We start from the raw sequence: 16815 nt of genomic DNA, 5'->3' as shown, positions 1-16815 counted from the left end.
GCCACGAGAGCAAAGGCCCACTCAACATTGTCGATCATTCTCTCCCAATCAATCCCAAATCCGGCACAACACCTCCGCCGCCGCCGCTCACCTCGCCGGCATACCCTCCACGGCCGCCTCGTCTCCCCCAACTGCGATACTCCATCCCCTCCTCCCATCTGCCCCCGTCCATTCCCCACTCTCCCCACACGCATCAGGTCGACCGCCACCGTCAATGGGAGACGCGGCGCCGCCCAGGAGCCATGGCATCGCGCCCGGCTTGTTCGCTGGTGCGGTGCGCGCGCGGCGACACCGATCTCGCCTGGCCGCATCACCCTTGCGGCCGAGGTTGTTCGGTAGTTGCAGCTGACGGTCAGAACATGACTACAACTCTGAACCTGACAAGGTCTGCCACGTATGCACTACTAGCTTATTAGTTCGTTCAGATAAGTAAGCTAGCTAGATGCGTAGTGTGTGTGAGTTGATCTTCGAGCAATCCAGGACCATGCGCATTTGATGTTTCTGATTGATGGATAATGACTAGATTGTGTCGATTTGTTTTCTTTTCTCTGTGAACGCTGCTATGTCATCCAAATTGTTTCTCCACTTAATCATGTGTCTTTCAGGCCTACTTGTATAGCTGGAATTAATGAGCATGTTTTTGTGATAGCCTACTAAGTGGTGACATGTGTATGAACAATGGCGCAGCCCTGTACTGTCATTGGCTTGCTTGGTACTAGCTACTTGTTACTCAAATGTCCTGATACTTAACTGCAAAAAAGGTTATAGTGTTTTTGTTTCCAGTGGTTTCATAACCTGGCAAGTAACCATGAGAACATGTGAGCTTTGCTGGAACCTTTATTATATTCTAGTGCTGGGATATAGCTCATGTGTCAAGTAGCCTTACTTATAGTTCATTCTGAATAAGAATGTAAAGAGTCATTTGCTAGATGTACATCTTTTGGATCTTGGAAGACAACCCTGTTTCATTTTCAGCGGGATCCTTAGTTTTTTGTAGTTGGCACGGTATGATCCATATTTTAAAGAGCCTAGATGTATTACAATGCACTCTATGGCCTGCATGATAAGAGTTCACGTCATCTCCTAGTCGTGCATTGAATAAATGTCTTCATTATCCTTGTTCTGAAAAAACTCTGCTCCTGTTACTAATTGTTGTTTGTCTTGATGGTATTATAGGCAAGTTGGCAACTCTGGTTTCTCATTATCATCATCCGGTGTACCATGACTCTGATGGGCCAATAGAACACCTCTGGTCCGCGGTGCCACCACCAACTTCATGCTGCTAGTTGTCGCATGTCCCGCTTAATATTCCGGGAATGCATATGCTGAGGCCAAATCTGGGTAGGCTGAGGTGAGGATGTGATGGCGGCACGCAGGTTGCAGGGGGACGAGCGGGTGATGTCTGCCTAGGTTGTAGCAAGTCACGTGGTGAGCTACAAATTTTTTATGTGACTTGCATTCAGTGGCTTTTGTCATTAGCCAAAATTTCCTATTTGTTTATGGTGTAATTTATAGTCTTTATATTTGCATGCAGACCAAGGTGGTTTTGGACAGCACCAAGCGGTGGTTCCAGAACATGCTAAAGGAGGCCTTCGCCGGCGATGTCGCTATGCAGGTTCTCATGGTACAGATGCGTACAACAGCGGATATGGCGACAATAAGAATGAACACAAGGTGAGACCAGACTTTTGTCGAGTATGAGGTGAAAAGGGATGCCTTTTACAAACCTAGAAAACATTGAGGTCAAAGAAGCTCAATCCGGATAAAAATAACAAAACACACCATTTTTCGGGACTGCTTGTGTGCTCAATGTGCTATGCTGCCAAAATTTTAATACTGATATCTAGTTCCCCTAGATTTCCTCTTAAATAGATTATCTGTTTTTGTGGTTCAGATTTAATTTTCAATGTCAAAATTATCTGTTTGGTTCATGCTTGTCCGTTGATAATTTTTTTACTAATCATACCATCTTTCTGGACGGATTGGTCGCTATGCGTTGTCATTCTGCAATCCTGAGGCCAAATTGAACAACTTTCGGTTGATCCACAAGTTGTTAGTCTTTGATCATTTGACACTGTTCTTGATTGTTCGTTTTTCTGTGGTTCTCCCATTCCTTTGTCTTTGGCCTTGATCTTGCTAATGCCTTCACTATTTCTTGTGGATTGTATTTGGTCTCGACAATGATGAAAAACATGAGAAAAAACACCATCTACCGGGACCGATTGGTTCATTCCATGTGCCATGCTGTCAAATCTGCAATTCCGATGTCCAATTTAGAAATTTTATATTTGTGTGTTTCAGATTTGGCCCCCAGCGATGAAAAACCTTCTCATTATACCATAGTTTGGGCCGCTGTGTGGCTATGCTTTTATTTTGCAGTTCTGGGCCAAATTGAACCATCTTTTTGGTTTCCTTAAATTCACACATTTTAGGCAATGGGGCTGGTTAAGAGTTTAATTAAGCTACAAATCTGCATGAAACACTCTAGCTTGTGTTGTTTTGCTAGAAAACTCTCAACCATGAACCTCAGATGCCTGTGTATGTTTTGCAGGCTTCACACCCCAGACAACTCATACCAACATCAAATTCTCGTCATCCTGCTCCAAAGCCATCGGAAGCGTCAAGGAGGTATAGAATTTGGAACTAAATCTGATTGATCCCCCTTTGTCATCAGCTGCTTCCTTCTGAAATATTTCCTCATGTCCTTGTCAATTGCGAATGCATATTCTTCCTTGCCATGGTGTTGATGTGGTAAGTGCTAGACTCGCTGTTCCAATCGATGGGGGCATTCTACAGCTTGCTGCACGCCGAAGAAGTGTCCCGGCTGGTCTGAAATCCTCAAGCACCTAATGTAAGTTATCTACTCCTCGATCTGTTCTTCCCTAGTTGGATGTGTTTGTGCTTTCCTGAATATCTACTCATGGGATATTGGTGTTTTCAGTTCTCCAAGATACATCTTATAAAAAAAGAATCATGAGAATGTCTCATAAAGTTAATACAAAATACATCTTTTTAGAAAATATATGCTACTTCCAAAGTTTCCCTGCATGACATCTTCCTGTTACTGGATGAAGTAGTTGACCACAGTTCTGCATCTCTTGTCTTGTTTGGTTCATGATTTTCCGATGACAAAAACTTACTAATTATACCATATTTCCCGGGGTAAAAAGTCACAATGTGTTGAGAACTTAATTGTTTGGTACTCTTCGATTTATCATTTGTATTGTCGGTTCAATTGTGTTCCCTCTTGCAACTAGGACTAGCATCTTGGCTAAAGAAATTTAGTTCAGTTCTCAAGCGTGGACACATTCCGCATTTTGTACCTTCTGATGCTTTTGGTCTTGTATAGTTTTTCGAGCAATATAAGGGAGGAAAACACAGAGGCGGGTGGCTGGAGCTCGTCTTTCTTCATTTCAACCTCTGGTTGCTGGTTGAAGAGCTTCACCTCGTCCTGGTCCTCGCCATCTCACTGTGTGACCATGACCCTGGTTGCGATCTCCTCCCTGTGGTGGTGGCTCCAGGTCATCATCGCTTGTTGCTCTAGGTGAGATTAATTGATATGTGCTATTTTTACATACAGAAGTTAGTGTTTCATGCCTTTAGAATGTTCCGCTGCTATAATCAAGTATATGTTCGGGATATTTTTGAAATTTGATTTCACAGGGAGTTATATCCACGAGCACCTGGTTGCAAACGCCAGTAGGTTAGTTAGAAGTAGAGTATGGTACGCATGGAAATCATTATTGTTGGCGTGTTTGTATCTGGTTACTTTTCTAATATTGTTCCAAATTTCCTTGCGCTTACAGTCTCAAATGTTACAAGCCAACCTTTTATTCGGCATGTTTGGTGTTTGGGGATTTTCGCTGGGTGTAAAGTTTGAGCATGTTTGTGCTGGTTTAATATTTTCTGGTTGAATGAAAGCTCAGGGATAATATGGTGCTCTTCTAAACCTTTCTCGTAGTATAGGTGTAAGATCCTCTCGATTTCTCAGTTGCTTCCCGAGATGTAAAATGCTCTCGATTTCTCCTGTCAAGCGCAGGGCCATCCGACTTCTCATTTGTGCCACCAAGAATTCGTTCCCTTTTCTTAGTTACAGAGCCACATAATTACCGGTCCTACATGGGAAAGATTCATAATAGGTGCATACCAGAAGTTAACAATTTCTTTTGAAATAAAGATTATTCTTTAGTATCGGTTAAGTTACATACATAGTTTAGATACCCTTAGTGACTCTTGAACGATGATTCATTGTAAATTGCTAGTATTTTCACAACACATTTTTTGCAGTGGAGATCAGAAAATTGAATGGAAGGCAGCCAAACTTCTAACTTAACATATATTGACAAGGTGTCCCATCATCTTCTAATTGTTTTTTTTTGGCAAGATTAAAAAGACATGTGCAACTTGTTCTCTTGCAGGAACATGATGTTTCTAACTGTATATTGTGCAGAAAAAATTACTTGGTAATTGACGACCGTAGGAATGCCTTTTTTCTAAATAAAAGAATTTGTAATGATGGATGAGATAGTCCTCTCCTACTAGTGACCTTGGATTGCTAAATGAATTGTAAGCATATGTTCAAGATATTTTTGAGCTTTGATTTCACATGGAGTTATATCCACGGCACCATTTTGCAAATGCCAGTACATTAGGTAGAAGTAGTGTATGGTCATTCATGGAAATCATTGTTACATTCCCCCTTTGTGCTAGAGCCGGTGCACTTGGCCTGCGTGCCCTTTTGCCGCCCACCTAGAATGTTCACTGATTTGTAGCTTTTATTCTCGGTTCACTGACCAACTAGGAGGAATGTAACAAAACCAAACTCTCCTTCTTTTCAATAAATGAAACGCAAAGGCTTTTTGCATTTTCTCAAAAAAAAAAAGAAAAATATTGTTGTTGTCTTGTTCATATCTGCTTTAATTTTCTAATAATGTTCCAAATTTCCTTGCGCTTACAGTCGGAAATGTTAAAAGCCGACCTTTTATTCAGCTTGTTTGGTGTTCAGAGATTTTCGCTGGGTGTGAAGTTTGATCATGTTTGTGCTGGTTTAATATTGACTGGTTGAATGAAACCGACAAGGTCTGTAAATTCTTGCAGGGTCAAGCACATGGGAAGGCCTGTGTGGAGGTCGTTGTATTGATGCGCTCGAGTATGTCGCGCCTGCGCCAAGTGCGCTTGGCCAAGGTCAAGCTACCGAGAGGTTAAATCCTCTCGATTCCTCAATTGATGCCCTTCAAGCGCAGGGCCATCAGACTTCTCATTTACGCCACAAAAAAATCTTCTTTTTTATTAGTTACAGAGCAACATCCTTACCAGTCCTACATGGTAAAAATTCACATTAGGTGCATACCAGAAGTTAACCATCTCTTTTGAAATAAAGATTATCCTTTTGTATAGATAAAGGTATGTAACAAGTTTAGAAACCCTTGGTGTCCATTGTTGTGACTCTTGAGCCAGAATTCGTTGTAAGTGGCAAGTATGTTCACAGCATGTTTTGCATCATAGATGAGCAAATTAAATGGAAGTCTTCCAAACTTCTAACATAACATATATTGACAAGGTGTCCCATCATCTTTTAAATTTTCTTGTCTAGATTAGAAGGACACACGCAACTTCTTTTCTTGCAGTAACATGACATTTCTAACTATATATTGTGTAGATAAATTTACTTGGTAATTGGCAACTGTATGATTTTTTTTGAATCAAAAAATTTATAATTATGGATGAGATACATGCATACAATACTTACTCCTCGCTTACTAAACTGTTGTCTGACTAATGACCTTGAATTTCTGAGTCAACTGTATGTATTTGTCGGTATTTCAAAACACCCACATAACGGCGCCAAGTTAGTACTTCTGAATACACCCTAGGTAGTGATGATGTTAGTGCGGTGAATCTGCTTTCTTGTTTCCTCTTAGTATATATTTCAATATTTGTTCTTCTCTGCCATTCATAACTTTCATGTTCTGTTTTGCCTTTGGGGGCTTATTATTTGAATGGATGGTAATGTATGTCCATACTTTGCAGGGTTGTGTATGTCCATACTTTGCAGGGTTGCAGTGTAGAAAGTGTAGCTGGAGTTTGCCGGATCTGGCGTGACCTGGCCGTGCGTTGTTGCGGCTGCTGGGCTAGCTGTGGTATCCCTCGCCTCACACGAGGTGGTAGGCCCTGCCCCCCTTGGACTCTTCTACCTCCCATTACCTCCAGGGGTACCACTATCGTGCGATGGCGGCGAGTTCAACGCACCTCTGCCATGGTCTTGTTCTCCGCCTCGGTATTTTAGGTGAGCCCCGACATGGAACACTTAAAGGAGGTGCTAGGGAAAGTTGGAGAAGATCTAGGAGCCCAAGATGTCCGGTCTTGGACGATATGCATGCACATCACCTCCAGGTAGAACTTGAGCAGCCCTTACAATTGTCAACTATGTGTGTTGTACGGCTGCCATACTTATTTTACTCTTAGGAATGTTAATAATTTGTGAGCATTTCTTGTTTGTATTCCTGTAGGTAATTGGCAAGCTGAGCCTTTTTCGACCAGTAGTGCCGTGGCGCTGGCGAAGGGGAGAAGTAGATTCCGCCTTTATGCAGCAGCTGCAGCAGGGGAGGAGCATTGCTGGCTATGAGGGAGAGCCATGGCTGTGGAAAAAAATAATGCTTTTAAAAACCTGAATAGATGTTGCTTCTATGTTCTTATCTGGGCAGACTATATATGTTGGAATAGTGTAGCTTGGTTAGTGTTTGGGTCAGTTTGGCTTCGGTGGCTGCTACCGTATCATTGCAATGTAACTTCCGCTGTTTGGCTCTGGTCTGATATGCACTCGTTTTATCATGATTTGTCATCAGTTGTGTAGCTATCGATTATGATATCTTCATTTTGTAGAACTGTCATTTTGAGGCGTGGCCAATACCGACCTAGGCATGATCTGGGTATTTTGGGCATTTCCTATGGCACTGATTTATGTGTGAAAAAACTTGCATGTTTTTTTTTGCAATTATGGATCATTTCATTCCATAACAGTAGGGTTACCGTCCTGGTTCAAGCAGTTACAAAGAAAATCTGGGTTCAAGCAGTTACAAAGAAAATCTGGGCATATAGAGAGCCAAGATTTACCTTGCCTAATCTCTGAGGCTTTTTTGGCACACAGATGAGCAGCAACATTTGCAGACCTGTGAGCAAAGGTAAAAGAAAAACTAGTAGAACCCCTACCGATCTCCTTAATTTCACCAAGAATGGAAGCCACCTCAGAGCGGAGGTAGATGCCACTACTCCACATGTTGGCCAGGGTCTGGGAGACACTCTCCAGTGACAGCCTCTAGATGCCAGTAGCACTAGCCCACCTAGCACCATCTCTCGCCACCACGGCCTCCATGATAAGTTCACTGGCCGCATTAGGATACCAGTGCGCCGAGGCCATGATAAACATGCCATCATTAGCACGGGCAATGATACCCGAGGCACCCTCCCGGGCTTGGGCATTAAAGGCCCCATCGTCATTGATCTTGATGACTCCTGCATCAGGAGGCTTCCATTTCTCGCTCGCCTTCGGATAAAAAGGCTAGCATTAGCTGGTTTGACCAAGGGCTTGAAACCAAGATTAGATGGGATCCAAGGGTCCTCCCACACCCTAGTAGTCATACCATCTCCCACTCTTCTAATTAACCCCCTTCTGAGAGCGACTCTCCCATGCAGAATCGCCCTCCAGGTATGAGAGGCATTTTTTCTTTTTTGATGCTTCCAAAAACTCCACATAATGGAAGTATTTGCTTTCAGAACTTTAGCACATAAAGACTCGGGGTGAGTCATCAGCCTCCATCCCTGCTTAGCAAGAATGGCTTGGTTGAACTTGTGCAGCTCTCTAAAGCCCATGCCTCCTTCAGATTTGGGGATAGAGATATCCGCCCAATTCTTCCAATGTATCTTCCTTTTGTTTTCATCACCACCCCACCAGAATCTTGCAATGATGCTAGAGATCTTCTTACAAGTTTTTACCGAAAGTTGGAAGCAACTCATAGAGAAAATGGGAATAGCGTGGGCAATGGCCTTGATCAAAACCTCTCTAGCCGCTCCACTCATGTGCTTTACATTCCAAACGTTAACAATATTCTTAATGGCAGTAGGAAGATGATCAAAGGCTTCTGAGGTAGAGATCCCAAGGGCAGTAGGAAGACCCAAATATTTTTCCACCAAGGCATCGGCTTCAATCTCCAGACCCCAATGCACGGCCAGCTTCATCTCATCAGAGCAGTTCTTGCTGAAGAAAATTGCAGATTTTGACATATTCACCATCTGACCCGATCCATTCTTGTATATCTCCAGGATCCCTTTTCTAAACATAATTATCACACGCGACATATTAAAAACTTGGGGTGCAAAGAAACGGGAAAAGACGCACGCGCAGCCGCCTCCTCAACCCTAGTCGCCTCTAGTTCATCCTCCTCCATAGATCGATTCCCCCTCCTCCGGTCGGCTTTGCCGGCGTCGGGAGGAGTGGGGAACCCAATCTATGCGTGGAGTTTTCAATAAAAGTAGTGTTTTTATTAAATTATGTTAGGATTTTGGTAGCCGCATTCTTGTTGGTTTCCCCTCAATGGAGATGGCATCATCTGCAACAAGTGATCTTCAGCCTTTCGTTCGGCGATGAGATCTTCTTCCCGGCGTCAATGGTGGTATTGAAGGATCACAATCTTCTATGTATGGGCCTTCAGATCTTTCTTGGCCGGATCAATTTTGGATCTTTTGTCGGTGTTGCCGCGAGTAGGATTATCCTCGCAGTTTTTGTCCCGGCTGCTACGTCCTCGGCAATGGTGATTCGTACTCTCGGCTTTCCATCGACGATGATAAAGCTAGTCGGTTGTTATTCCCTGACATATTGATGTTGGTACTCTTGCTGATATTGAATGACTGCTTTAATGGTTGTGTGCGTGCACGCAGCCTTGACATTACGACTCAAAAAATTATGGGAGAACTTTCGTTGGTATCTACAGATTTATGGTTCGTTATCTATCTTTAGCTGCCTTCAGAAGAGTACAAGATTGTGTTTTGAAAGAAGAAAAAATTTGAAGACCTCGAAGATTTATTACTATCTTTTAGACTTTATTTTGTAATCGTTGGAGTCAGTTCATGTATCTCACCATGTACTATTTGTTACTATGAATATATGTGATATTGATTGTAAAAAAAGAAAACTTGGGATGCAATTAGGGGCAAATTTACCGAGGCTTCCATAGGCTTTGTGGTGGGGCATTGGAGTTACACTTGCTAGCATGTGATGTTGTTCCTTCAAATTCAACTAGGCTCAAGGAACCTTTAGTTCTCAAAGTAGTTATCCCAACAGCCAGTATAGTATTACTTGCTATGGTCTTATTTGGCATAATGCTATGGAGAGTAAAACACAAGAGCAAATCTATATCTCCACCATCATTTGCTACAAAATTTCCCCAAGTATCTTTCAATGATCTAGCTAGAGCAACACAGGGATTTTCAACGTCCAACTTGATTGGTGGAGGGGGATACGGTTCTGTATACAAAGGAAAACTAGTTGGGAACCAAAATGAGGTTGCCATAAAAGTCTTCAACCTAGAGACAAGAGGAGCACATAAGAGCTTCATTGCAGAATGCAATGCACTGAGAAATGTGCGGCATCGTAATTTGGTCTGTATCGTAACTGCATGCTCAAGCATTGATTCTAATGGTAATGATTTCAAAGCCCTAGTGTATGAGTTGATGCCACGAGGAGACTTAGATAAACTGCTATACCCAACTCGAGACCATGAAAGCACTTCAGATTTGGACTGTATTACAATGGCACATAGGATGAGCATTATAGTGGATGTAGCTGATGCAATGGAGTACCTACACCATAACAACCAAGGAACAATGGTTCATTGTGATTTGAAGCCTAGCAACATACTTTTGGATGACAATATGACAGCTCATGTTGGAGACTTTGGCCTGGCAAGATTCAAAGATGATTCCACAACGTTATCTCTTGGTAACCCAAACTATTCTTCAGTTGCACTAAGGGGAACGATCGGATATGCTGCTCCAGGTAATCACTTATTTGCAACTTGTGTTGCTACATTATTTTCGCATTTTTATGTTAACCACTAATTTGGAATTAACTCCTGATTTGTTCATTCCTCAGAATATGCAGTGGGTGGTCAAGTTTCAACTGCCGCAGATGTTTACAGTTTCGGTGTCATTCTGCTCGAAGTATTCATTCGAAGAAGGCCAACTGATGCCATGTTTAAGGATGGATTGAGCATTGTAAAGTTCACAGAGATCAATTTCCCTGATAGGGTATTGGAGATTGTTGATCCGCAACTGCTACAGGAGTTGGAGCTTTGCAAAGAAACTCCATTGGACTTGAAGGAAAGTGGTTTAGGTTATCTGATATCTATGCTTAACGTTGGCCTTTGCTGCACCAAGCCATCTCCAGGTGAACGTATCAACATGCAGCAGGTCACTACCAAGCTACATGGAATCAGGGATGCATATCTCAGGGAAAATTGAAGAAGCAGTTGTGTTCACTTCAGCAGTACTATCTGACCTGAATAAATTGCTGCATAATTGGTGTTTACCACATAGTTTGTATTTAAGGTAGACCTGTGTCCGAACCTCCAGCGTGTACCTGCATCATCCCAGTATCAAGCTAGAGAAAACAGAAAAAATAAAGATGAATGTTATTTCCATGTATTAATATGACCAGACAAATATATACTATTACATTGATTAACACCTGAAGTTCAGAGTTTACCCGACTAGCCCTGATCCATATGCCACAGGATTGTAATTGTCTACTCGATGCTGACACCAAGATAAAAAGATTTCTTTCAGCTCTGCCCCTATTAAACTCCTGATCGCTGTGCTTCTATCTCGCATGCTCTGCTATGATGGCTTCATACACCGTGGGATGCAGCTCTTCCTTAAGCTATGCGCCCTTCTATCTCCCGCAAACGAGCCATGTCCATCCCGCATCCGGGCGCTTGGGCAGCAGGATTAGAAGGGCATGGTTCAGACCGTGGAACCCGCGCCCGCACATCGTGAACAACTTATCAAACACGGTCATGAAGTCTGCCTTCACCGTCCCCCAGCAGCTCCGGAGGAACTCAGCCATATAAACTTAGTTAAACTTAGAAGGTGTTGATTCTTAACTAAACCTACAGTTATGTCTTATCTTATATTTTAGGACGGAGGGAGTCGCTTTGGGTGAATGTTCACAAATCCGTAATACCGAAAAGACCTAACACTAGGATATTCTGACTAAAAAAAAGAAGGGAAAATCTATGTAGAAGCGCCGCACAAACTCAAACCTGTGCGGCGGCAGTTTTTGGATGTTTTTCTCTATAGAAGCCGTAACATGCATGCATGTAGTAATCTGACGCTGACATCATCGCATTAATTACTAGATTCAAAAATTCTAAATGATTTATCTCTTAAACCGTTAATCCGAGTAGTGATTCGTTTTCACCACGAAATTTGTCTCGGCGAGGGCTTCAAAACTAGATCACATATTGTTATGTTTCGATGAATTTTTTTTGTTGGTTCACTTGCCAGATTATGTTAACACGGTTGCCAGATTATCAACATACAATTGCCATGACGGTTATGTGCATATACTCCATATTTTTAGACAGTGAAATCATCTACAAAATTTAGAAAGCGAGCCTTAAAATGTGTCCCGCAACTAGGAGATGATACCATGCAACAAAAAACATGTATCATGTATTTTGCATCGATGTAGAATGGCGTAATGAAATTGGCAAATACGTTATTTCAATCCGACAACAAAGTAGCGAATAAATCTGACAAACACGTCGCAATAATCTAGCAACTGTCGACATCTAGTCATGCATAACCCAACAAATATGTGACGATCTTGTAAATATCGATAAACAATTCTTTTTAATCTGGCAGCTAAGAATTGATAATCTGGGAAGTATGTGAGAATAATCTGGCAATTGTTGATGAAAAAAAAAGTTATCAAAACATAGCGATATGAGATATAGTTCCGAAGATCTCGTCGCAACTAAGCCGATTGTGAAAACAGAACATCAATTGGGTAGACGGTTTATGAGATAAAACATTTCAAAATTTGAGAAGTGAGAGAATATTGAATGACATCATTGTTTGCATGCATCGTACATACGGGGTGAGATGGCTCCACGTGAATACTAATTAGTGGCATGCATGTGAGTGTGAGGACTAATAATTGCATACATGGGTATAAGAGACTAATTAATTACGCATACATGTGAGTAGTGGGAACCGCCGCACGGGAAATCAAATGTGCGGCGCCGCCGGGTAGTCCAGTCTAAAAAAGAATCCATATATTCTCTGCTACGTACTAAATTATGCATACTGCTTCACGGCGATATCAGCGATCTCCTCCGCAGCAGACGGGCAATCTTTCATCAGCCGCTGAAAACCATCCGTGGAAGCGAACGATCCCAGATTACCAGCACGAGACAAAAACTGGATGCACGCGTCCTTGAGCACGGGGCAGCCATGCCGCTCCGCCAGCGTGAGCATGGCGGCCACGGAGCCCATGTCGACGCGCGGGCACAGGGCCTCCCCGCACGCGAGCTTCAGCTTCTCGAGCCCGTACTTGTCGGCCGCCACCAGCAGCCGGTCCGCTATCGTCGGCTCCACCTTGATCTTCTCGCTACAAGAAGGGCTGTAATTGTTCATGTACTGGAGCATGGCCTCGAACACCTCCGCGTCCAGGGCCAGGCCGCCGGCGATGTGGAGTTGGCTGGATGTAACGTTCTGAAGGGCCAACTTCAAGACGGGGGAGTGGGCCTCAAGCAGAAACCGGTGCGCAGGGAAACTTTTCCCGCCGACGTGTATCGTGACCATGTCGTCCGTCGGCATGTCGCTCCATATGGCCTCCGGGAACCACCCGTGCCCGTCGAAGCTTGGCGGCAGTGCTGAGGCCGTAGGTTCCGGTGGGGGCGTGGCGGCGGCGGCAGTGACGACCTCCTCGGCGTGCAAGGGAAGGTCGTCGACGGTGACGTCGCAGAGGACGGTGAGGCAGTCGTCGACGAGGTCGAGATCGTCGTTCTTGACGAAGTCCTTCCAGCCCCAGGCCTCGTAGCCCAAGAAGCTGCGGTGTTCCGCGGTCTGGGTGCGCCACGGCTTCCCGTCGCGGTCGAGCACGCTGGCCTGGAGCCGCGCCGTGGTGGCGTCGAAGACGAACGGGTCGTCGTGGGGGCGGAGGCTTTTGAGGAAGAGGGACGTGTAGCCGGCGTGGTCCCTGTCGGAGCCGTTCGGGTAGCAGACGACCTTCCAGGTGTGGCCGCCGGCGCCGAACGGGGCCGACTCGAAGAAGTGGCCGTTGGGGACTTTCTTCCGGAGGACCTTGTTGTAGCCGTGGACGCGGAGGACGTGGGAGCCGGTGATGGCCTGCCTCGCGGCGACCGTGGACGCGGTGAGGTGCTGCCGGCCGGCGCCGCGCAGGGCGGACAGCAGCGCCGACATTGGCATGCTTGTCATGATGGGATCGGAAGCGTTGGTCCACGTACGGAGACGGAGGAGATCACCGCGCGCCCTGCCGCTGCAGATCTATGCATGCAATCGGTATTTATCTGCAAAACACGATCTGTCGTGTTTATGTGGGAAACCAATCTATATGCCAGATCATATCGATCGTGAATTCGTGATGCGTCTTAGCTCTGGTAAATAAGGATAGGCTTGGGCTACAATCAATCTTTACTATTAAATGGGAGTTGGTCGTTTGACGCTCAACGCGTTTGATGGTCATCATTAAAAGAATCCTAACCGTTCAATCCTATCTGATTCACTTGCATCGTCCGATCGTCCCTCAACAATGGTCCACTAAGTAAATTAAATTAATCAATTTGGAAAGTTATAGTATCCTGGGTAACACAATTACCATGTCGATAGTTGGAAAGTCTTTACTATCCCCTAAATAGTGGTACAGATCCCCTGTTTGCGCTCCTTCCTCGTGTCTTAGCGCTAAACCCGTTCCCGATATTTGTTGCCAAGTTTATCCTCATACCTTGCCTTCCTTCGTTGCTCAGTGCGCCGCCGCCACCGCACTGAGTTCCCAGCCGCACTACAACCACCGCGATCATTCACAATGTATTTCGAGACGCCGCCTGACATGCCCTTCACTACCGCAGTTGTCCTTGGCCCTGTTAGGCACGCCACATGAAGGGCTGAAGCCTGAAGGAACAGCTGAAATGGCTCGAGGACAGAGCCGCCGACACTTCCAAGGCTGATCCCCCGAGCACGACTCCGCCGTCCTCCTTCAAGCCAGGTACGGGGATCCTCCACCCACACAAGGATCTAGCAGGAAGGATCTAGCTACGGTGACTATATTGGAACGTTTTTGATCCATCTTCTCTCCACCTGTAAGGCTGTAACCGACGCCTACAATCTGGGATTGTTGTTGTGCTCCATTAGCGAAACAATTATGACCCCTCAAACATTCAGGTTCGATGCTCTGTATTCCACTACCTTAATCCCCTGGATCCCTATCTCGATGATATGCGTGAATGCCAACTGGGATTGTTTCACTCTTTGACGTGTTCAGTACAACACTTGCATATGTTGTCCAAAGTGCAGAACACCAGCATGGAAAGGTATGTTGATCAAATCTGAAAAGCATGTTTGTATCATCCCTCTCCAAAGTTTTTCTTTCACTCTTAGTCTACATTACCCGCTCATGCAACTGACATGTTTGATATTTTATACGGATGCAACTTCTGGGCGTTCTGTGTTAATTACACGATCATGCATGATAGTTTTATAATTCTACTAGCTTTACCTTTCGAGATGGGCACTTTCGATCATGCAAACAGTGACGGTATTACTAACATGCTGCTTCTTCGGTGATACATATTTGTAGTTTTTCTTAAGGAATACATATTTCCATGTCTTGGGCTACAACGGTCACTGATGACTTCATTAGCCAGAACAAGTTGGTAAATGAAATGGAAGTTTACACGGGAGCTGGAAAAGGCATGCAGCTTCCTCACTGGAAAATGGTACATTTTGTGTTATGTTTGATCATTTGCAGCAACAATCTATATTTGAGATTAATTTGAGTTTCATTTATCCTTTTTTCACTTATTACTATTTCTCATAATTACCCTTTTTTCTATCTTTGTCCTCCTACTTGAACGGCCTGGACTGGCTGCCTTTTGCGATATGCAATCTTAAACCGGCATTCGGGCCAATCAGTTGAGTCATATAGCAATTTACGGTGGTTCCTGCTGTAGCCTATCAAATTCACCTCTACAAGCGCAACTGGGCAATCCAGAGAACTTAGAAGCTCCCAGCGGTAAACCATTTCCCATAACTAGATACTCTGTCAATTTGAGATTAAAAACAAGTATATATTTGATGGGATGTCAAATTCTGATGAAACTAACTAATTGCAAGTTCCAAATATATATTCTTTATGCATCGATGTTTGTATAACTGCATTAATCTTAAAAAAATGTTTTATGCGGCCGCCACAACTCTACTCAAGGCAGTGCTTCCACCTCTGCACCCCTCGCCAAGTAATTTACGAGACATTTCAGGGCAACGGGTGTGTTCGCCAAGAAGGATAACTACAAAGTGGTTCCCTTATATAATAATATCTTACACTAAACCTTCGATGTTTTCTTCTAAGAATTATTATCTTGCCATTTGTTGCATTTGAGAAGCATATCTTACAATAATATGTTGATCTTATTTTTTTCATCTCGCTAATTCTAAATTTAAGGGCCTTCTGTGCAAATGAAGCACTACATTTTTGCGATATTACGATGCCAAAATGGCTGCGATGCCGAAGTGGCTAGGGACATGGCTGTGTTTTTTCCTCTTAGCCATTTTTTGCATGTGATGGATAATTTGTAGCTTTTCCAAAATAATGTTTGATAGGGCGGAAAAGCAACATGAATGGAATGATTTAGTAATTCTACACCATGATTTGGCGGCGATGATGAAAGGCTTTGTAACAAATACAAATATTAGATTAGATTATAGGCTGTTCTTTTACGGAAATTCAATTCGACTCCCGGGTGCATATGCACCCTCTGCCAAAAAATCATATTTCAAAATGTCGAAAAAATTTAACAAAATTTATACATGTACATATTCATAATATATGTTCGTTCGTTAAGTTTCACGAAAAACCAATGTTTTTTGTGGTCTATATAAAAAAGAGAAAACTTATCTTGTGAAAAACATTATTTTTAGCACTGAGTTTTGTCTTTTTTACACACGTCACGTGATAAGTCGATTTTTTATGAAACAACTTTATAAGCGTGTAGCACGAGAATATTTACATGCGAATTTTTGGTTTTAATTTTTTTGAAATTCAAAATATGTGTAAGATGCATTTCAAAATAGAGGGAGCATATGCTCCCATGTTCCAATTGTTATTTGTAATGAAAATGAAAGACAAATTTATCATCTGGAGTACTACCTATTGTATTGTGTACTTATTGCTATTTTTTACAGATGTATTTTAGTATAGACAGGCTGATGTTGATTACATGTATTCATATTCACCTGTAATTTGTTTACGATTTTTGTTTCTTTCTAACACAATCAAAATTGTGTCGATATTTTTGTGTGCAATTCATGGTAAAATAATAATATAAATAGTTTCACCTGACTTTCCCCTTCCGTCACTTTAGAATAGGCAAACATTTATTGGGCTTTTCATTGTCATTCACACTAATTTTCTCATTTTCTATGATTGGTTGCAATTTGTCTTGAACGCCGGTTCTTAGCCACTTGAAGCACCTTGGTCTGGATCTTTTTCGGGTTGTCATGTCCTTTTAGAGGGTCTTC

The 16815-nt window shown here is 43.2% G+C and overlaps 2 protein-coding genes, 1 long non-coding RNA gene, 1 other non-coding gene and 1 pseudogene across 5 annotated transcripts; 4 read left to right on the top strand and 1 right to left on the bottom strand.

Annotated features, from left to right (window-relative positions):
- Positions 1-6874, top strand: LOC127325590 (uncharacterized). Of its 2 annotated transcripts, XR_007867297.2 has the most exons (9): positions 1-385; positions 1177-1428; positions 1535-1674; positions 2552-2628; positions 2757-2851; positions 3350-3544; positions 5098-5200; positions 6031-6393; positions 6510-6874. It is a non-coding gene; the product is annotated as an uncharacterized lncRNA (long non-coding RNA). The 2 variants fall into 2 exon arrangements; XR_007867294.2 differs by having other exon boundaries at positions 2552-2851.
- Positions 1936-2021, top strand: LOC127325647 (small nucleolar RNA SNORD96 family; annotated as a pseudogene).
- Positions 2176-2270, top strand: LOC127325652 (small nucleolar RNA SNORD96 family). Its single transcript, XR_007867323.1, has one exon. It is a non-coding gene; the product is annotated as a small nucleolar RNA SNORD96 family (small nucleolar RNA).
- Positions 6875-8590: 1716 nt separating the features above from the next.
- LOC139837766 (probable LRR receptor-like serine/threonine-protein kinase At3g47570) lies at positions 8591-10796 on the top strand. Its single transcript, XM_071827032.1, has 3 exons — positions 8591-8632; positions 9205-10051; positions 10148-10796. The coding sequence occupies exons 1-3, from the start codon at positions 8591-8593 to the stop codon at positions 10513-10515; spliced, it is 1257 nt and encodes a 418-aa protein (XP_071683133.1). The 3' UTR covers positions 10516-10796.
- Positions 10797-12354: 1558 nt separating this feature from the next.
- On the bottom strand, positions 12355-13538 carry LOC127325608 (BTB/POZ and MATH domain-containing protein 4-like). Its single transcript, XM_051352419.1, has one exon. The coding sequence runs from the start codon at positions 13495-13497 to the stop codon at positions 12355-12357; it is 1143 nt and encodes a 380-aa protein (XP_051208379.1). The 5' UTR covers positions 13498-13538.
- Positions 13539-16815: the final 3277 nt, after the last annotated feature.

The sequence above is a fragment of the Lolium perenne genome, chromosome 3 (genome assembly GCF_019359855.2).
Source record: "Lolium perenne isolate Kyuss_39 chromosome 3, Kyuss_2.0, whole genome shotgun sequence".
NCBI classification, from domain to species: domain Eukaryota; kingdom Viridiplantae; phylum Streptophyta; class Magnoliopsida; order Poales; family Poaceae; genus Lolium; species Lolium perenne.
This window is presented reverse-complemented; position numbering and strand designations above follow the sequence as displayed.